Source organism: Onychostoma macrolepis, chromosome 20 (genome assembly GCF_012432095.1).
Source record: "Onychostoma macrolepis isolate SWU-2019 chromosome 20, ASM1243209v1, whole genome shotgun sequence".
Classification (NCBI taxonomy): Eukaryota; Metazoa; Chordata; class Actinopteri; order Cypriniformes; family Cyprinidae; genus Onychostoma; species Onychostoma macrolepis.
The window spans coordinates 18,114,336-18,135,526 of record NC_081174.1 but is presented as its reverse complement, the minus strand read 5'-3'; the positions used below and the strand labels follow the sequence as shown (position 1 = coordinate 18,135,526).

Sequence of the window (21,191 nt, the reverse complement as noted above, 5' to 3'; positions counted from 1 at the left end):
CATTCCAGCTGAATACATTTATTATTACTTTTTCTTAATTTTACTGACCCCAAACTTAGTGTATTATATTACTTTTCAATGTCCTCCTATCCCTATTCAAAGGGTAAATCACGTACAGTTAAACAAACTTGAAGCTTTTACTCACCCACAGACTAGTGTAAGTATTTAGAAGATTCCTTTTCTGATGGTAATTCACATGCAAGTTGTACCCAGAAATTGCAGTTTTACAATTTATTATGAATCTTGTGAAATCATGTGACAGTAATGGAAATGCAATGCCTAATTCAGCTCTGCTATGAACCTCTTTAGTCAGTCTTGAAGAGTTTGAAGCAAATCTAGGCTGTGAGGAAGCTAAACATAGGTGCCCCATCAGACCGCTGAGCTTTCATGATATCACTCACATTCTGAGAGAAACCCCTCAGTGGTGAATAAAGAAAGGGCCTTGAGCAAGAGAGAGAGGCCAGAAGAGCTTGAAGAAGTCCTGAAGTGTGCAGTTGTCGGCCTTGTTAGCAAATATTTAGTGTCTTGATTTTAAAAAAAGAAAAGAAAAAAGGTGATGTAGAGGTCTAGACTGTTTGCAAATGGATTATGGAATGGAATGAAGAGAGGCATGTAAAATATGCTTTCCTTTCAGTTTTTTTTTTTTAATTTCTTTTATTTTTTATGTCCATTCTTTTTTTTTCTTTTACAAGCCATATTATTTCAGCTGACTAAAAATATGTACAGCATATACAAAAAAACAAACAAATGCTAAACAGGAAAAGGGTTTAGAGTAGTGGAGTCTATCCCAGCACAAACCCCTGTTCCTGGACACACAAAGACCTCGGGCTCAACGGTGTTTGTAGTGCAGTTGTAATGCGAAAGCGAAATGCATCCAGACAGCGAAGACGGGGGAGGGGAGCAGGCTACTGCAAGCGCCTTAACCTAAACCCCACATATTCACCTCCTCAACGCCCCCTCGATTTATATGAGATGAAACAACCACAAACCACCTGACCCCGCTCAGACACTAATAAATGAATAGACTAAATGCTGTTGAACACAGTATATATATGACTGCTCCTTGCTAGAAAACAACACTTGTGTTTAACGGCGGTGGGAAGTAATCTCATTCACAATGAACAAGCAACCAGACAAGAAACACATTAATTGCCTGGGCAACATAATGAGATTTACAGAGGAAAAAAAACAGCATAGCCAAAACAGTCAAATTACACCAGCAACAGTCTTTGTTAACCAAATCCAACATTCACAGATTCCTCCATAACACAATAAGGGAAAATGCTTACTGTTTTATCGCAAAGCATTTAGAATGATAGCACTGGGAAGAGTGAAAAACATAAAGGTGGGCTCAGACAGGTGAATATGGCTCCTTTTCCTGCTCCTGGTGACCCCCTGATGTCTTTTTGGTGGGATGGGAGGGGAGCTTTATGTCCCTGATCTGGAGCAGATGGGGCTCCGTCTCTTGCCCACTGACATCTCTGCAGCTAGTCATCGGAACAGATGGGTACTGAGGGATCCTGGGATATTGCTAATCTGCTCCACCACAGCATTTAGAGATGGTGCATCCCCCTCAGTGTACACACTTACATCGACAAATCAGCTTGAGTTTGAATGGAGATAAATCACTAAAGTAACTATGATTTAGGCGGGTATGAATCCAAGGATGTAATGCAACCTTGTTTTTTTTTGAGGAGGCACCAGATGCAATCTTAGCTCACTCCTTTGCAAGATAAGACATGACCAAAGAAAATAAATACTTTTGTAAATAATGTAGTTACTCATGCAATATAGTCATGCAATACACACATACACATATAATAATATGTTATATAAAACATGACTAGATATTGCATAAATGCAATAACATTTATTATATAGCATGAGTATTTTCTTTCTTTTAAATGCCTGCAGAACTTCAAATATTCCACTCACTATGCAATGTAGGAGTAGCTTAAGATAAATGCCTATGTGAAATTCAAAGGGTGACATGTATTTGCTTTATTAATGTCAAGATTACTGATTATTAGACGTCACACTAGAAGTAAATAATTTCTTCCTCCATCAAATACTTAAAACAATTCCTGCAAAGTTCCACATCGGGACTACTCAGTCTAAACCAAAAGGTATTGACAAATGCCAGTAGCCTAATAAGGGCAACCTCTTCTGACCTCTTCTTAAAGCGCTAATAAATGTAATGTGATAGAACCTGGAATTCTGTCACGTGCACTTCAACAGACAAACAACAGAGAACAGGACAGGAATTCCATTGTTATTCATCACTTATCTCTTGACTTCATGATTGTTAGCCTGTTTTTTTATATTACTATAATATATCATCACAAATAAAACGGCATTTATTCACCAGACACGACGCAAATATCAATGTATATTAAACAATATCCGATGTAATGTTTACTATTACGTGGGTGCACAAAAACGAAAGGGCTTGCGTTAGAGAAACTTATCTAATTAATTCTTAAGGGAAATGAACATATTTCATATTTTACTCGTTCTGCAACTTGACACTTTCCAATTCTCAAAAATGTGTAGCCTATGTGACAGGGTCTGTCAGTTCTCCATAGGCCACAACGGGGAAATTATTCGATGCCTTCTTATAGGCATTTTTAAAACGACAATATAATCAATTTACTTCACCACGTTGCATCTGAATCTTTAAATGATTATTTTACGTTCTAAGTTGTTTAGCGTGGCATACAGCGCGCGTGTAGACATATGACAGCTCAGATTTAATATATGGCCAAGGCTTTATCTAGGTGTCCTGCAAAGAAGTCAACGGAGTCTGTAACGTTACACTCTCAAAGCATTGCATCCGAAATAATGCTGCACTAACACTGACCATCAGAGGCTGAATGCTGAGGCACACATATTGCATATTTGCGAAATTAATATCCGAACACAACGCTTCTAATGTATTTACATATGTAAGACAAAGACACAAAGACAAACTACATGGATTAAACAGTTATTCGTTTGGGACAGAATTCCTTGAAATACAAAATGCACGGTCCGTACAGTCCTATTTCGAGACTCGATTTGCACCCACGCTCTAAATCACGCGGAATACAACACATTTTCGAAAACGAGCGAAAATAATGTTTATAATTACTTACGCTTTCAGCGGATTCTGAATGACAGTCGCCATTTTGCCACACTGTAACCCAATATTCCAAATCTCTGAGTTCTTTGGGAACCTTGTGAAAGAAAAGCAGCCAATACGGACCTCAGTGTCCGGCAGTCTGACCAATACAATGCTAGGAATCAGAATCTGGGCGTGGCTTCCGAGAGCTGTCAAAATTATAAAACATTATTTCAACATCTTTACTTAGATTACTTGTTTGGCAAGTTGAAGAGATAAAGTAACGCTATTTTTGCAAACTGCATATGTTGGTTTTACATTCAGCAGCAGAATAAGAGCCTCCTGTAGCTTTTAGAAAAATAAGATTCATCTGTCAGTTTTAACTAGATTTTAATTTTAATTATGTTATTGCAGTTGCTACATTACTACACAATTTGTGCTTGGGGATTTATATAGGGCCTATTTTAAATATATAAATGTAATTAATTAACACTATTATATATGATAAATAAACAGTATACATGTTTGTGCCTATATTGTTTTTATCTATTTTTCTTTTAAATATAAATACATACAACGATCATAATTAAAACACAGTTACATTGTGCTAATTATAACTATTTATATTTTTATTAATTCCTTTAGCTTCGTGCATGTTTCTGTATGTCAACGAGACAGCCCCTAACGTGATTGACAGCTCATTGTCCAGTCACATTGCTTCAATATCGCAAAGTCTCAGGGTTCCACCAATGAACAGTAAGGAGGCGGGAATTCTCGGTGTCATGAGGAAATCATATTTCCAAACAGGAAGAGGTCAGCACGAGTGCATCTTTTTCAGGTAACGTTAAGTTTATTATGACTCTTCTTTTTGCGTAAAGTTTACAAGTTATTTCAGCGATCAATCAATATGTGAACGTGAGTTCTCTTCTGCAAGAGTGACCGTTGACATGAACGAGCCACGTGCGTGTTCATAATAGTAATCTTAGCGTGTTAGCTCCATGTTTAGCTCCATAACAAATCAGTGTTTTTCATCACTGCTCAGTTTCTAAATAATGCTCCAGAAAGTGGGTTTTCCTTCATATGTGCTAAAACCAAAATTAATACACAATTCCCCCTCTTTGTTTATATATAAAGGCATTGATCTGTTTTGAGATATACTGGCATGACTCCTGAGAAGTAGAAATGAAGCGGGGGAACTGGCGATCGAGTGGCAGGGACCGTCACCGACACCATAATCAGTCACAGTGGCGAGGCAGACACCGTTCAGCCCACGATGAGCGGGAATATAGGTAACTAATACAGACAGAGTCTATCATTTTTCACCTAGACACACCTTTAAATGAAAATGATGTCATTTATTCGCCCTCATGTTGTTGCAGACATGTTTATGTTCTTCTGTGGAACACAAAAGGTGATGTCAAGCAGAATGAATGCCTCAGTAATATTCATTTTCATCATATGGACAAAAGATGCCGTCAAAGTGAATGCTGTCATTCTGCATAACATCTGCTTTTATGTTCCACAAAAGAAAGTCAAACAGGTTTGAAACAACACAAGGGTGAGTCATTATTTTAGTGATCAATCTCTTCAATGTGTATGTTGCATTCCAAATCAGCAAGTGTGTTCATACTAAAGTATTGAGACCTAGAGTCAGTGATTTTGGCAGTTCTGTTCCTTCCGGTCAAATTTTAGTTGGATTATTTTCAGTTAAGTTTCTATTTAGCTTCATATTAGCCATTAACATTATTAATTTTCCTAGTTCTGACAGTGCAGCAGGTGATGCAAGTTCATCCTCAACATCCTCATCTGCACCAGGTGAACTTTTACTTACATTATCTCCCTTTACGTCTTTTTGTCCTGTCATTCCAAAATGATTCACTTAACCATTGACCATTATTGTTTATAGAGTTGCCAGGTTTCTACTTTGACCCAGAGAAAAACCGCTACTTTCGTTTGCTGCCTGGGCACAACAACTGTAACCCTCTGACAAAAGAAGGGCTTCAGAAAAAGGAAGAGGAGAAAAAGAGATCAGCGCTGCTGGCAGAGGATGATGGTCCTAGGAAGGCGAGTTGGTGAATTACTGAATATGTCCTCTAGCTATATGTAAATGTGGTTTAAATGGATATTCCTCAATGCTTGTATCCCATTTTGAACTGAATTCCAACTGTATAGTTCTTTGAGAAAAATCTATGGATGTTTTATGGACGAGCATATCTGGAGTAGCTGGATGGGTTTTGGTAATAAATCATTGTATTGAGATGTGCAGGTGATTCACTTTATCCTTGTTTCTCCCTAATATGTTCAGAAAGCTCCCAGGACTGGGCTAAATTCTGCATCGCTGTTACAGAAGAGACATCTGGGTCTGCTGCCCCCAAGCTCCTATTCTAGGTATGACATAAAATGTCTTATGGATGCAACTTCTTTTCAGAAAGTTCTTGGCCAGGAAAAAATTGGATCCCAAAATGAATTTGATTCCAAGGGTGTTCTCATTTTGCAGGTTGATCCATGAAGTGAAAGTCAGCGGGATGCAGCGTCACAGACTGGAGGTGCAGAGCTCCAACTCCACCAGCCCGAACACAGATAACTTCCATCTTATTGTTGTAAGCCTCTCATTTAATGGAAAAACTTGAAACTTGATTTCTGAGGCAACTCAGTCCATTTAAATGTGTTCTCAGTGGAAAAACAGCATGTTCTGCTGAGGACAGGCAACTTGAGAACAGTCAAACCATTTGTGGGTTACTCTTTGTTTTCATGGAAATGGATTGCTGGCAGGTGTTACTGGAGGTTTTGGCCTCCAGTTGTCTGTTCTTTGAAAAACTAGCAGAAGGAAGATTAAGTTTTGGCAGTCTGACTGTGTTTTTCTTTTTCTTTTTTCTGGATGCATCTTATTAGGCAGATTCAGCTTGTGAGCGAGTCTTCACAGTAAATGATGTGTCACACGGAGGCTGCAAGTACGGCATTATGAATTTCCACGGCTGCAGAAAAGGCTCTCTGTCGGTGGAGATGTGCGATAACCTTTATTTCACTAACCGCAAGGTAACCAGGGGAACTTAAAATGAATTCCTTTCACCAAAAATAAGATGTTTTATAGTACTGAAAACTACTTCCTTTTCATTTTGTTTCAGGTGAACTCTGTGTGCTGGGCGTCCGTAACACATACAGACTCTCATGTTCTGTATCCTTCAAACATTATAAATGCTAAAAACTACATCTTCAATTATTTTTATGCTTATTTTGAAATTGTAATGGGGAGTCAGGGGTTTTCACAATCAGTGGCTAATAAAATAAATGGTCAATAAATTGTTAACATTACCACAAAACAGATGTGGAGGTGGAAGAAGGACTTTACACACTATATTATTATGATATGCAATTATTGGCATTGGTTAATATCCTCTTAATTTTAAAATATTTAGTCTTTCTTCATTCAGATTTCACTTCGTTAATTCTAAAATCCCCAATTGTAAGTCGCTTTGGATAAAAGCGTTTGCAAAATGACTAAATGTAAAATACTTTTATATGAATGTAGGTGAAAGTTTGAATAAAGTGTGTAAACTATATCTTTACAATAGGAGCATACCTGCATATTTACTCTATTAATGACAATTAATCAAATAAAGTAGTCACAAACATCTCGAATCGATGAGAAAGTGTTTCTTGACAAGTTTTTTCAGGTTGTGTTTGGTGGGAATTTCTCAGACCCCAGGCTGTGTAAGCTTATTACCTGCTTCTCTTTTCAGTAACTTCAATCCAGGTACAAATCTTTTCCTTTTGGGTCTCCCACATTTTTAAATTAAAAACACTTTTTATTTGTTTTCCCTTTATTAAACTGAAGTTACTTTTTTCATCAGATCAACCAGGGATGCTGTGCAGTTTTAAGATCTCCACAGCTTGGTCATGTGCATGGTGCCTCAACCCACAGGCTGATAAAACCTTCAGCACTGGTGAGTTTTTGAATGCGTTTCTGCAATATGCTGTTGGAAAGAAAATTATGCTCACCATGGCTACATTTATTTGACCAATGATATGGTGAAAACAGTAATATTGCATATTATGACAGTTTACTGTTTATATATATTATGTTTATATATTTATATACCTAGGCCTTTCTCGACGAGTGATTGTGACGGATGCTGTGACTGGACGCAGAGCGACATACCTCGCAGGCAGTGATGTTTTAGCTCAACAGTTTGCCCTGAGGGTGAGAAAAGAACAATGATTTTTCATCCCAAGCAACCCTGAAGTCTTGGCGCAATGGTAGTGCACATGCTTGCAGTTTGAGTCTAACCTGCATCATGTCTGTCTCTTTCTGTCGCCTCCTACTTTCCAGTCCCTCTCAATTTTACTATATTTTAAAGTGCTCTGTCATTTTTACCTCATTAAAACATTTTACAGAAATTAATGATTGTGTAATTGTGTAATGCTGCATCCATACCACTAAATTTGAGAACAAGTCCAAGTCGACAACACGCGAAAAAAGAGTGCACCTTAGAAATGTGTAACAACTTTAAATACGAAGTTAATGCAAAATTATATTTATTTATATTTATTTAAAGGGATAGTTAACCCAAAAATGAAAATTCTGTCATTGATTACTCGCCCTCATTTCGTTCCAAATCCGTAAAACCTTGGTTCATCTTTGGAACACGAATTAAGATATTTTTGATGAAATCCGAGAGCTCTCTGACCCTGCATAGACAGCAACACAACTACCACATTCAAGGCCCAGAAAGGTAGTAAGGACATTGTTAAAATAGTCCATGTGAAATCAGCGGTTCAACCTTAATTTTATGAAGCTACGAGATAACTTTTTGTGCGCCAATAAATTTAAATGAGTTTATTCAACAATTTCTTCTCTTCCATGTCAGTCTTCAAAGTGTTTTCACGAGAGTAGCACAACGTATGCATGGGTTGCTGCTGATGCTCTCAATAATAATAAGATTTTGTAAATTTGATCAATCTTCTCACGTTTTTTTACTTTATGCATGTGAGCAAAGATATCTGTGTGACACTTTGTATTTTAGGCTCCCGTGCTGTTCAACGGCTGTCGCTCAGGAGAGATCTTCAGCATTGACCTGCGTCAGCGTGACAGGGGTCGCAGTCACGGTTGGAAGACCAGCCGCTTCTTCCAGGAGTCAGCCATCACCTCGGTCCAACTGCTACAGGATGAGAACTACCTCCTCGCTGCTGACATGCTGGGCAAGGTCTGTCCATGATAAACAACTAAAATGACCACAGACCATCATGCTATTAATAACAGTTTAGAGCATTGAATTATTAATTTATATTCTCCCTTTATATCGTCACTGAACAGATAAAGCTGTGGGACATCCGTGTTAAGCGGTCTGTCAAACAGTATGAAGGACACTTCAATGAATATGCCTACCTACCCATTCATGTCAATGAGCCAGAAGGATTGCTGCTTGCTGGTATATCTTTTTTAAATTTAAACCATAGTTTCAGGTCAGTTCTATCACAATACTTGTAATGCGTCTCATTGTGTGCCGTTTGCAGTGGGTCAGGACTGCTACACCCGACTCTGGAGCCTCCATGACAGCCGTCTCCTCAGGACCATCCCCTCGCCCCACCCTGCAGGGAAAGACTCGATCCCAAATGTGGTGTTTTCCTCCCAGCTGGGTGGTAGTAGAGGACTTCCTGGACTCCTTATGGCTGTCCATCATGATCTGTACTACTACTCTTACAACAAAGACTATCAGGACAGTCTAACACTGGAGGGTCAGTGCTAACATTTGCCATCTAAAAACACAGGCTACTGTGTGGTAAATACATCATTGTTACTGTGTCTTACTGACCAAAATGTTGCCATTTTACCATTTGCCTTTAGTTTTGCTTTTTCAGTAATATTCTAGATTAGACTGCGATGGAATCAGAATACTTCTTATCTGTTATATCATCAATAGATACATTTTTGGAAAAGCTTATTAGATATAAGATCTCAATTATAGTCACTTGGAACATACCTCCTAAAAGTGCAATTTCATGTTATGTTGTTTTTCTGGAAATATTTTACTTGAAATGTGCTGGAACTTTTTGTAAACAAGAGGGGGAACCATTCTTCAATTCAAAATAAATCCAAACTTTGTTTATCTGTATCTTTAGTTCAAATCCCAACATGAATTTAATGTTTTAACTGTTTTTGTCCATAAAATGAAAAACAACATTGGACCCCAAGGAATTTCATTTTATGGACAAATAAGAAAACAGTCCCTTTAAGTAGAAATATGCATTTACACTTTTATATTTAAGCCACACTCTTAGAGGTACTCAAGTTTAATTTAATTGGCATACAAGGTGCAAATAACATAAAATGATATTCATGTTTCTTATGTCTGTCAGCCATGTTCGGTCATCCACACATAATGCCTCACTGAGCCTACAATAACCTGTTGTTTGTTTGGCCAAGAAAACAATTTAAGTGACAATGATCAGAACACATACCTGGGGCTAAATAAGAGCAACTACCATATGATAACATGAGATTTATGTGGATTGGCATCTCTTTTGACAGATAATGCAGAGCCACATCCTCTGTGTGGTTTCATCATGGCTTTGTGTTAGAGTCACTATGCAGTTTGATTCGGCAACAGTGGTAGTGATTCAATAAAAAGGTCCGTTTTTAAAAACGTCAAACAAAAACATTCTGCTCGAGTACACACATTTAAAACAAATGATAAAGAAGTCCTTAAATTATGCTGAACAACATCTGATAGTTTTGCATGATCATGCCAGATCTGTTTCATAACAGGCAGCAAATAATAGAGAGAGACAAATAGGAATTAATCTAAAATCTACACTAGGGTTTCTTGGAGGGTAAAGGAATGGACAACCTTGTGTTTTAAACAGGTAAAAGCAAATGAATCTTTCCTTAAACTGAAAATTGAGCAACACAACAGGACGGTAAACAATATTATTAATAATTGTGCACCGGTCTATGTATCATGTAGAGGCCATATGTTAGCTGCCTTTACCCACAGGAAGGCCCATATGGATCTGCAGCCACAGGACTTAATTCATATTTTGCACCTTTGATCATGTTTAACACTTTTTTTTTTTTTTTTTTCCTACCATGTTTAAACCCATTCTGCTGATTTTCCCAAAAACGCTCATTCCAACGTTCCATCTGGGCCTGCCCACAGGTAACGTATTGCATGGTAGACAAAGGATTGTCGAGGGTTTGACAGATTTATTTTCTTGCTGAATTTAACCTTTAAAAGAAGAAAATATGTAGGCCATTACATATGTTAAACTGTGAACAGCTTATGTAGAGCTGAGGAGCATGACGTGAATGAAGTGTTGGGACAAAAAGCAGAGATGTTCCTCTCAAACAATCATTCATTGGATTCATTGGTTCGGGAGCAGTGCTTTTTCCCTCCCAACCCGTCCTGAAGCACTGTGGCCACATACAGGGGTGTCTTATTATGCGGAGTAATGTTCGGTTCTGCTAGAGCTCTCCAGATTTCTGGTTGCAGGTGATGCACACCCGCACAGGATGGTCCCAACCCCTGGAGGGCACGGCCCGGCGATCAGGGGAGCAGTCGTTACATACTCCTTGTCCACATGCACGGCAGTGATGGATAGAGAGACGGACATTAAACTCACGCTGGCACTGGTAGCAGCAACGGATGTCTTGGTCAGGGACCCAATATGCTGGACGGGCGGCGTCTTTAACCAGACCTAGTAAACGCATTTGATAATTTATATACGCTGAGATATTCCTACGCAAGTATGTAACTCTTATGAAATTAAAATGCTTAATCCTAAAGATAACAAAAGAGGTTCCTTGAACAAACCAAAGGTTTATTATTAGTTACCATTATAATAGATTGATACTTAACTGAGTTTCCAGTGTGCATTTATATTAGTAGTAAGATACTGTCATGTTAACTTTTTTTATAGGCTCTTAGAGGAGTGAAGAACTCACCAAGAGGGATGTCTATAGCAGTGACTACCGCTCCTAATGTGTTCTGAACAGCTTCTCCCACTTTCCTGGCGATCAGAGTCCCACCTTGCTCCTCTTCCAGTGCTGCATCCAGTAGTTCTAAGTAAAACAATTACATTATGATATTATAGATTGAAACACTGCATGTTTATATCACAACATGTTGCACCAGTATCTGACACCAAGTGTGTAGTACTTTCAAAATGATTCAAACCCATGTAAATCATGCATTGTTTTTTATAGTATTTAGCAAGGCGTAATTTAAGATATTAATTATCTCTGATTTGCGTAACGGCAAGGTAGATTATGAAAAAACAATCACTTTTTAACTAAATTCTTCATTAGTTTTGAAATTTCAGTATGCACTAATACATGTCTATATATCTATCTATATAATTGTTAGAACACTTGACATATTTAAGAGGTTTCAGTTGTTTTTGTTGAATTGGCCATTACAATACCCATAAAACGAACTTTTGCCGGAACTACCTGCGAAGAAAGGAATCTCCTGGAACATTGAAAATGATGAATTGGCCCCTCAAAGTCCGGACAAATTTGGGGCGAGTTGGAAAATAAACTGGACAGAGCTATTGTACATTCAAAGGAAAGCCTTCTGCTTGAGTTGCAGAAGGCATGGGATAACATTAGTGTTGAATTTCTCAGGAAATATATTGACACTATTCCAGAGAGATTACATTTAAAAGTAGATTAAAAACCATACGACTCACTTCATCTGATATTTGTTGTGCTCAGAGCAACCATCTGCATGTTTCATGAACATTATGAAATGAAATTATGTTTTGGAGGCAAAAAAGGTCAATATTTTCAGATCTGTCAGTTTTAGCCACAAATTTGGGCACCTATCTATCTACATTCTGGTATACCTTCTGGGATTCCTCTGTTTTGAAAGCAGGCGTCACAGACTCGCACAGGCGCCAGGCCCCAACCTCTCTCAGGGACTGGCCGTGTCTTAGAGGAGCAACCATCACAGAAACCATCTCCACAAGCCCGACAGTGGTGCTTTGTATCATTATCTTGGAATTCCACTCCACAGTTTTTACATCTCTGTAAAAAGTTTAAGTGTTTTAGTGAAGACTTCTCTTAATTAAAAAAGCCACATTAAAATGGCCTAGCATTAAAACTCACAATGATGAGAGAATTGGGCTTCCAGTAAGCAGGGGCAATCTGGTCTGTTAACCAGGCAGTGACGGCTTTGGCAGGCTTGACGCTTAGCTCTGAAACAGACTGAGCCATATAGTTCACACCATCCAGCAGCCTCTGCGCAGCGTTGTTGTTGTCCTTCAGGAATCCGTCGGACTGAGACGTAAATGTGAAAGTAAACAAAGCTTGTTCTTTTTGCTATTTAAATATTGATACGTGGGACAAACAGCAGCTCACCCCTGGCCAGACATGCTGGATCTCAGTCCGAACCACTGTATCAACAGGGTCCTGGTTCCCATACCAGTATTGCCTACTTCTATAGATCACCGAACAGTTTGGACACTCGATCACATATCTGCAAAGGAAAAAGCCCAACTTAGTCCTGTACATCTAAATGAACTGAACTAAATGCACCTTTTATGAATATAATTCAATAACACGACTAACCCGGACCAGGCGTATATGGCCAAGCCAAACCATGGTGAGTCAGAGGATGCCGTCGTCTTTGGAACCACAATTACCTCTTTGCCACTCTCATAACAAGCCTGGAATAGCAGGTTTACACACATAATATCAGACCTGTGCAGTCACAGAGCATGTGTCAGGGTCAGGTCATGTGTTTCATCGTTTATGTCTTACCTTGCAGGTATAGATGCGATTATCATAGTGGACTGAATAGCGACAGCGGTGTTTGGCCTCATGCGCCACACCCTCTCGTAGGTGATTCATGCTGTTTTTACAGCCTGAGCTAAAAATAAAAAAAAAGGAAATTAATACTTAAAAAAAAAAAAAATTTAATTCAGAACAGGTTTTAGGAGAGTGTAAATGCAATGAATTTTCCACCTGCATTACAAGAGTCAAAATAGTATAGTCAAACATCTAATTACTAGTTTAGCCACCTTAGTGGAGCCATACAAATAACTCCTTTGAACCGGTTCTTTTAACTGATTCTACCATTTAGTTCTCAGTGTATGTAAATTACTCAATTGTAAAAATAGAACTTTCTTTGGGAGGTAAAAATATTCATTTTACATGCTTAAATGTTGCTCAGGGATCCTTTAGAGCATTGCATCTCTATTTTTATTTTTTATTTCTGAACGATCATTTGAAGAGAATATGCCCACATGAAATTTGGAAATGCAGAATTTAAATTCAAAGTTTTAAGATAGAAGGCTCTAAAGTTCTTTGGTGAATTAAATCAATCTTATTATTATTACTACCATATTTCATTTAATCAGGTCAGTAAGATATATTTTTAAAGAAATTAATACTTTTATTCAGCAAGGATACATTAAATTGATCAAAAGTGAAAGTTGGAGTAATGGCTGCTGAAGATTTAGCTTTGCCATCACAGAAATAAATTACATTTTAAAATATACTACAATAAAAAAAACTGTCATTTTAAATTGTATAATCATATTTCATAATATTACTGTTTGTACTGTATTTTTAATTAAATAAAAACAGCTTTGGCGAATTTAAGAGGCTACTTACAAAAATTCTTTTTTTTTTCTTTTTATTCATACCGCCCCCGAACTCTTGAACAGCAGAGAGTATGTTCTTCTAAGTAACTGTTGCTTTTAAAAATGTGAAACAGATTTGAAATCAGTAGTGATGTGAAGACTTACCCACAGCTGAGGCAGATGCTGGAGCAGGTAAAGTATTCATCTGGAAAAAAAGAGTTGCTTGCCAGATGCTCATCAGGAATCTCTCCACTGAAGCACTCACTCAAAGCCTAGAGAACAAGAGCTTGATCAGCCACACAAACTACTGTACATTACAACTGATAACTAGAAATGGCACAAATGTCCTTTGGAATATGTCAAGGCCAGAGCTTAAGATTTGTAAATAGTCATGTGACAAAAACAGGCCACTTCAGTAGATAAAAAAAAGGAAAGGAAAGGTTCTAAGAGAAAAGTTGAGAACATTTCAAACCAACTCTTCCACCCTTTCATGTCATTGATGAGCTAAAAGTGTTATTGAGATTATCAACGAAAAAAAAAAATAACCTGCAAGGCTTTATAGATGACACCGGCAGACCGTGGAGATCGTGTAGTGTTGTTGTCTAACTGCTGCTCCACGCTGCGCAGCAGACCGCTGAAGTCAGTCGGAGGGTTGTGGGTTCGAGTGCCCCGGTACTGAACAGAACTGAATGCTTCCGGAAAGAGGCCAAGCTTTCTGAAACGTTCCTGAAGAAGCCGCTCGGCCGATTCTGATGGCTTGTCTACAGTGTGTGCAAAAGAGAGGTATTATGCTTTTATTATTTTGCTTACCATATCTTTCAGTGTCATTCCTGACTTATTGTTGGGTAAGAAGGACAGCAAAGTAGAAAACATCCAAAACTGACCTGAGCCTAATAACTTGGTGTGGACTGTCTCATGGAAGATTATAACAGCAGGACCCAAAGTCGAAAGGGGCACATCCAAACCACAGCGTGCAGTTGTGGCTTTCAGCTCCCTTGTGAAATGTTTTAGATATGCATCTGATGCATCTCCTAGAAACTTGAAAAGATCATCATGTAGCCGGTCAGCATGTGTCCGATAGATGACCAGATCAGAGACCGCAAGCACCTTCAGAAGGAGGCGGGTTCGCTGTCCTTGGTTAGTTCCTGCCCCCAGGAGTCCCTCTGTGTCAACAACCACCACTCTATGGACAGGGTCCAGTGCTGCCCACACCCCAACGGTGCAGGATTCCTGGGTTGGAGATGTCTTGAAAACTTCACGACCCAAAAAAAAAGTGTGATTGAGAGTGTGGGATTTGCCTTCTCCAGTGTTGCCGAAAATGGACACCACCTTCAAGAGCTCCTCTGGCCTGCAGCCTAATTTCTTCACAAACTCCTCCTCATCCTTCACCTGTTCAGGTTGTGGAAATGAACATGTTGCTTAATAATGTGTTACATTTAATCTCACTCAATATCACACATTTTCCTTGTATCACGTTTTTTATTATTATTTATTTATTTTGGCATAAAATACAAATTTCATGCTCAACTTAATTTTGATAATTTGCGATTTTGTTCCAATAAGTAGTTCTGAAGCAGGGGTGTCAAACTCAGTTCCTGGAGAGCCGCAGCCCTGCTCCACCACACACATATCATGTACTTTTCAAATAAGCCTGAAGGACTTGATTAGCTGGATCAGGTGTGTTTAACAGGGTTGAAGCTAAACTCTGCAGGGCTTTGGCCCTCCGGGAACTGACCCTGCGTCCCAATGTGCATACTATCCACCCTATCTGCCCTAAATAGTATTGAAAATTACTAATGTCACATAGAATGTAGGATGGATAGTATGCACATTGGGAGGCAGGCTGAGTTTGACACCCCTGGTCTAGCTTTATTCAATTAGCTTCACAATGAGCACCCGTTTAACACCACTCAGCCAATCAAATTTGAGGACCAGAATTGTCCCAGCAAAGTTTAGCTCCAACCCTAATCAAACACACCTGAACAAGTTAATCAAGGTCTTCAGGATACAGGTAGTTTTTTTTTTTTTCCTCAGGGTTGGAGCTAAACTCTGCAGGACAGTGGCCCTCCAGAGGATAGCTCCAGAATCAACATTCCCCACCCCTGTTGTATAAAATGGAAAACGGGTGTAAAGTTCAAAAGTTACACAAGCTGACTTACTTGCATATCTTCCTTTTCATCCACTAGAAGAAAGCTGTTGACTTGCTCCAGTTTAGCTTTGAACGCATCCAGCTGTTCATCTCCAGTGCTGCAGTTCTTCTCCGCGGGTTTCGAGGGCGGGTAAACGGTGAGAGGGTGCTTTCTTTTACTGACCCCGCTGTGAGTCCGTTTCTGGCAGTCCAAACACAGGTTGATTTTACATCCCTGACAGCGGACCACTGCTCTCAGGCGACCCCCGTTCGGAACGCCCCCGTCCCCTTTACATGAATCGCAGTAGGGTACGTGTCCAGGTGAGATTCGGATCCTGTCGTGGTTCCTCATGCGCTCCTGTCGGTGGAGCTCCAGCTCGCAGCGGACGCACTGCAGGCTGCCGCATTCATCGCACTCAAAGGCGGCCTCGTCAGAGCCACCGCAGGCGTAACTCTCCTGACAAACCAAAGCGCCGTTCACCCCTTCTCCACCGACGAGCCCTGACTGCTCATTATACGTCTAAATATAACGGCGATGTAGCGAACCGAACGGAAGCGACCGAATTTAAAGTACTAAAATCCTTCAGTAAATATACTGACTAGATATTCCTCAAAGTTGCACTAACTACAGCAGAGACCAACCTAAATGTACAATCAACAAGAGAGATTTAAAATAACAAGAGAGAACAAAATATTTTACTCGTTTTCCTTGAATATCACTGGAATTCGAAATGTGATGTCAAATTATGACACTGGCTTAAAATCAAATATTCAATATGAACTATAAATAGATCAGTTGACATCCGTATAGCACTAGGTCAGACTTGTCTAGCTTTCTGGTTGACTTTAAAGTAATCAAGCAGTCTAAAGTGTCTAAACTTACGAACTACAAGCAACGACAATCGACATGTATTTATTGGCAGATGTAAACACTAAGAAAACGGCTACATTCGGGTGTTATCGTCCTGGGCTTTGTTACTCAAGCTAGCTAAGCTTAGCATACGTGTCTATAAAAACACCTCCAATTTCAAAGACTACAAATACTAGGGGGTTAGAAATATGATTAATGCAGCTGAATTAATAATGGTTTAGTATCGTACAGACTGTCCTTAAAGTATGTTCACCCAACAACACTGATCAACCCAGCTTTGACCGAACAAAACAAGCTGATTTCGAGCCAGAATCACACCGCAGTTTACATCAAACAAGCTGCTGCATTCCCTGAAACATCGCACACGACAACGACCCTTTGATAAACACAAACTAATAAGCCGGTTGATGTCAAGATAACTGTTTTTCCCCACCAGCTTGTAAAATGATTCCCCTCCCCGGTAGATTCGGGTGAATGTTGTTGCCAGGTCAGATCAGCTGATCGGCTTGTTTTCACTGGAGCGGAAGTCGAAGGTTACCAGCCGCAAAGCCAGATGGGAAACGGAGTCCATTCGCCACAAGCAGTATTTACTTGCAGGGTGGGCAGAGGTCAACAGCTATATGATTTCAAAAACAAGATGGTGCAAGTGGAACATCCGTGGGAACATATGAGGAGACAGAATAATAACTTGCCATTGGGCATCCCTGTCTGAAAAAGAAGTGTGCTTAATTTGTTTTTGTTTTTTTAAGTGTACTTGATCTTAAAATTGTTTTAAACTGTACTTGCAGAAAATATTAATGAAATTACGTTAATATACATTTTCATGTTTCTTAACACAAACATTTAAAAAAGTGCACTTTAAAATGTCAAATTATTTTTAAAGCACATTTTAACTTATTTTGATGTGCTTTAAAGAATTATACTTAATATGTAGACTGACATTTTAAAGCACGTGAAGTACTTAATTAAAAGTTTTTAACTGTTATTTAATGTCAAATGTAAAGTTTAAGCTATTAGACTTTCATTTCATTGTAAATAGTAGCCTATACAATGTAGTTCACACTTATGTTTGTCGAAGTAGGCTATATTGTTTTAAAGAATATTATTTCTGTAACAAGTACTCTTTTTTTTTAAAAAAATAAAATAAAAAAAGTGTCCTAAAGTTTAAAGTCCCTTGTGTTCATTTTCACAAAGTAGCAACAACCGACTGTCTGGCCCTCATTTTTAATCACGTAAAATTAAATGGGCTTTTCTATCCTGAAAAAGGTCAACTAGAACAAATTCTTACTTTTTTTCACACCCCAGTCCACTAGGTGGCGGGAAAACACTTTTCTATTCGTGTTTCAACACCATACCCCATAAGAAGAAGATTCCACTGTTTGTTGTCAAATGACTGTCAAAGCAAAGCTGTTCAATCCTAAATCTTTATTCATATAATGTTCTGACTGTGATCATCATGGCCGAGGAAGAGTTCACAGACATAAATGGCAACTCGATTTCTTTAGACTGTCAATCTCACTCTGCTTTCTGCAGAGAGTTTACAGTCACCTCACCGAAACTGTCCTTGCGCAAGGTGATGATCTACACCTGCTTCGTTTGGTTATTTGCTTATGCTGTGTTTTTCTTCACCGAGGTAAGAATAGCAAGAATATGAACTCGTAAGCTTATGTTCCAATACTAAAATGAGATTATTCCACTACTAATGACTTTTTTTTTCTTTTTTAATGTCTAGAACACGACTGTCCTGTCGAGTGCCATCATCCTCACTCTGGCTGGGATGATGATTCATATTCACTTTGTGAAGGTGGACCATGAGACCCTTCTTATAATTGGTTCCCTTGGTGTCCAGCTCTCTTCATCTTATGCATCTGGTCGAGAAAGTACGATATTCATTGAGATGAACAAGCTGAAAGACATCGTGATCAACGAGGCTGTTTATATGGTAAACATGCCGTTTTCTCCAGTGACTTTTGTGCGTGATTGACATTGTGATCTAGAAATAGTCAAAAATAATCACCCTTGTATGTTTCCACCTCAGCACAGCATTATATACTATCTGTGCATTCTGATAAAGGACCCAGCAGATCCTGAGACCGTGACCAGTGTTGTCCCTCTTTTCCCGGTATGAAGCAGCTGTTGTTCTATTGCAAAGGCACGATTATAGAAATCTTTGGCATGTCAGTCTGTAAATTAACACGTTGCATTCTTCCGGCAGAGTTCAAAGCCTCGGCTGAATTGTTTGGTTCAAATGTACAGGAGCTGTCAAGAGATTCTTGCACAGTCCAGATGACACCGAGGTAATGATTCATGTTATGCTTCATACTATACATGTTTTACCTAATTGACACATTTCTGTGTCTATGAATATTTTATGGCTCCATTTCTTTTACTCTACAGACAGTCTTTCTTTGAAACAGGATAAAGATTGGAAATACGAAGAATGAACCATAAGTGTGTTGTTAGTAGTTTTTGTGTTGTCACCAACACTACATTTTTCTGTTACATGTAGTGGTTTGTTAGATACATGTTGTATCCATTTACAGTTTGTAGTATAGGTTTTAAAAATTTTCTATATTAATATTGCAGTGATTTGTTTCCTTCTGATTCTGACATTTTTAACCACTAGAGGGACGTGTGTGCCATTTTTTTTGGTAACTGGAACCAAATAGGTTTGTTATATTAATGATATTAATGATTTCCTGTGATACTCTTGATCATATGACATTTTAAATGGTCATTGTATTAGTAACTTATCTTTTTTTTTCCTATTTAAAAATCAAAGTGAAAACATGAACAATAAAACTGTTTTAAAAGTTATAATACTCATTTATTTGATACATAGTTTTTTTTGTTTTGTTTTTTTAATTTCTTGTTTTTTTTAAGTATGGAGAATCAGTGCATCATTCAGCTTTTAAAGTAGGTCTTTTTTTTTGCCACCATTGTTGTGGGTCATTTGAGGGATTATGCTAATCCATCTCATTTACTTCTTGGTGGGTCAGCATTTAATTGTGTTCCTGCTTTTGTCGGGATGTCAAGCAGAACTCACTGTAAGTTTATCTGAGCTCTTATTGCAGAATTCACAGCATCACAAAGCTTCTTGGTTACTTAAGCGATGAATGTTCCTTAAAAATGAAGTACTTGAATTAAGTTATTTTGTTGATTTCTGAATTGCATTTAAATTTTTATAAAAGGGAAGTGGAAATGTATACTGTGGTGGTCTGTACCAAGTAGATGCTTTCTAGAGGTCAGACAACAGAAGGCAAGTGAAGCAATATCCTGCAATATCAGTTTCACAGTATTTCTGGTGCACAGCTGCTGTGAACATCCATCACACTATAGCTCTTACTGTGGTTTTGTGGAACACAAAACTTTTGTTGTTGTGTTTATCTTTACTTAGGATTCTGCTAACCTTTACATATTCTGAGGAAATGTTTTACATGTCACCTCTGTATTATTTAAATAGTCTGCAAGTTCCTTATAGGAACTCGCTGCCTGTTGCATAGACACTTGTAAGAGTTGTCATTCAAGTTTACCTGTTTGGGGGAAAAGGAAAGAGAAACCTCCCATTTGTTTATTTGTGTTCATGCTGCTTTGTATTTACACACAGTGAAACATTCCCTTCACTTTAAAAAAGCAACTGTCAGCAATGATTAAGAACACAAATTCCCCTTGTTTTTAAATGAATATACTGGGTTCAGTACAAGTTAACCTTAAATGATGGCAAATCTGTCATTGTTGATAACTAATTTCTTTTGGTATGGATATTTTCCTCTTTTTCTTAAAATAAAGAAATAATTTGGGTTACAATGAGGCACTTTTTAATAGTATAATCACAATATTTGTGTTAACATGGTTTTAGTTTGAAAAATGATCACATACGGACCTTTTCTCTGTGTTTTTATGTATTGTAAAGTGTAATTTATTCCTGTGATGGCAAACCTGAGATTTCAGCAGCCATTACTCCAGTTGTTTGTGATTATATCCTTCAGAAATCATTCTAATGCTGATTTGCTGTTCAGGGAACATTTATTATCAATACTGAAAACAGTTTTGTGGAAGCTTTTTTTCAGGATTCTTTTATGAATAGAAAGTTAAAAGAAAGTCTTTACTGTCACTTTTGATCAATTTAATGCATACTTGCTAAATAGAAGTATTAATTTCTTCAAAACTGCTAACCCCAAACTTTTGAATTGTATTGTATATCCAATTTGCAGCTTTGTTCCCTTGTCAGTGTAAAATGACCATTAAAAATTACAAGAACAGTTTTACAGCTCAAGTACTACACATTTTATGTAATTTTATAAATATAAGTAATTTTATAAAATGTCTTTTATGAAGTTTTAAAACAAGCTTTTTGAAATTCCTTTTAAATCATCCAAAAATTGTCCCCTTTTGCTTTCCTCATTGTAACCTTGATTTTTGCTCTTTTTTTTTTTTTTTTTTTTGTGATAATTAACATTGTTACAAATGCTTTCGATTGGGCTTAACTCGTATTGAAGTCATGCTTT

The 21,191-nt window shown here is 38.1% G+C and overlaps 4 protein-coding genes across 8 annotated transcripts in view; 2 read left to right on the top strand and 2 right to left on the bottom strand.

Moving 5' to 3' along the window:
- Nucleotides 1-3,276, bottom strand: part of dpf3 (double PHD fingers 3) — a 34,602-nt gene extending 31,326 nt beyond the window's left edge. For all 5 annotated transcript variants that reach the window (XR_009267605.1, XM_058756004.1, XM_058756005.1 and 2 more), the window contains exon 1: nucleotides 3,135-3,276. Coding sequence is in view for 4 of the 5 variants with exons in the window: in XM_058756004.1 (XP_058611987.1) it covers nucleotides 3,135-3,166 (32 nt within the window). In the remaining variant the exon portion in view is untranslated. The remainder of the gene's footprint in view (nucleotides 1-3,134) is intronic.
- Nucleotides 3,277-3,840: 564 nt separating this feature from the next.
- On the top strand, nucleotides 3,841-9,213 carry wdr21 (WD repeat domain 21). The gene is made up of 14 exons (XM_058756119.1): nucleotides 3,841-3,938; nucleotides 4,235-4,389; nucleotides 4,860-4,915; nucleotides 5,007-5,164; nucleotides 5,406-5,488; nucleotides 5,598-5,700; nucleotides 5,993-6,136; nucleotides 6,226-6,275; nucleotides 6,775-6,854; nucleotides 6,952-7,044; nucleotides 7,204-7,301; nucleotides 8,125-8,304; nucleotides 8,415-8,529; nucleotides 8,615-9,213. Exons 2-14 carry the CDS (start codon nucleotides 4,283-4,285, stop codon nucleotides 8,845-8,847), a joined length of 1,500 nt encoding a protein of 499 aa, XP_058612102.1. The 5' UTR covers nucleotides 3,841-3,938; nucleotides 4,235-4,282; the 3' UTR covers nucleotides 8,848-9,213.
- A 140-nt stretch (nucleotides 9,214-9,353) lies between these two features.
- On the bottom strand, nucleotides 9,354-17,157 carry zfyve1 (zinc finger, FYVE domain containing 1). The gene is given in 12 exon segments (XM_058756118.1): nucleotides 9,354-10,795; nucleotides 11,043-11,159; nucleotides 11,945-12,125; nucleotides 12,207-12,377; nucleotides 12,459-12,576; nucleotides 12,669-12,766; nucleotides 12,861-12,969; nucleotides 13,850-13,956; nucleotides 14,231-14,445; nucleotides 14,569-15,073; nucleotides 15,844-16,292; nucleotides 16,295-17,157. Coding segments are annotated over 12 exon segments (2,334 nt in total). The 5' UTR covers nucleotides 16,326-17,157; the 3' UTR covers nucleotides 9,354-10,562.
- An 859-nt stretch (nucleotides 17,158-18,016) lies between these two features.
- Nucleotides 18,017-20,967, top strand: pigh (phosphatidylinositol glycan anchor biosynthesis, class H). The gene is made up of 5 exons (XM_058756014.1): nucleotides 18,017-18,316; nucleotides 18,416-18,625; nucleotides 18,722-18,805; nucleotides 18,899-18,980; nucleotides 19,081-20,967. The coding sequence occupies exons 1-4, from the start codon at nucleotides 18,140-18,142 to the stop codon at nucleotides 18,971-18,973; spliced, it is 546 nt and encodes a 181-aa protein (XP_058611997.1). The 5' UTR covers nucleotides 18,017-18,139; the 3' UTR covers nucleotides 18,974-18,980; nucleotides 19,081-20,967.
- The last annotated feature ends 224 nt before the right edge of the window (nucleotides 20,968-21,191 follow it).

What these genes read in the sequence shown, in the direction of transcription:
- wdr21 (XM_058756119.1), top strand. Translation starts at nt 4,283, where the DNA reads ATGAAGCGGGGGAACTGGCGATCGAGTGGCAGGGACCGTCACCGACAC. An exon ending in AACATCCTCATCTGCACCAG is followed by an intron (nt 4,916 to 5,006) that starts GTGAACTTTTAC and finishes TATTGTTTATAG; the next exon opens with AGTTGCCAGGTTTCTACTTT. An exon ending in CTCAACAGTTTGCCCTGAGG is followed by an intron (nt 7,302 to 8,124) that starts GTGAGAAAAGAA and finishes TTTGTATTTTAG; the next exon opens with GCTCCCGTGCTGTTCAACGG.
- pigh (XM_058756014.1), top strand. Translation starts at nt 18,140, where the DNA reads ATGGCCGAGGAAGAGTTCACAGACATAAATGGCAACTCGATTTCTTTA. An exon ending in CTGTGTTTTTCTTCACCGAG is followed by an intron (nt 18,317 to 18,415) that starts GTAAGAATAGCA and finishes TTTAATGTCTAG; the next exon opens with AACACGACTGTCCTGTCGAG. An exon ending in TCAACGAGGCTGTTTATATG is followed by an intron (nt 18,626 to 18,721) that starts GTAAACATGCCG and finishes TTTCCACCTCAG; the next exon opens with CACAGCATTATATACTATCT.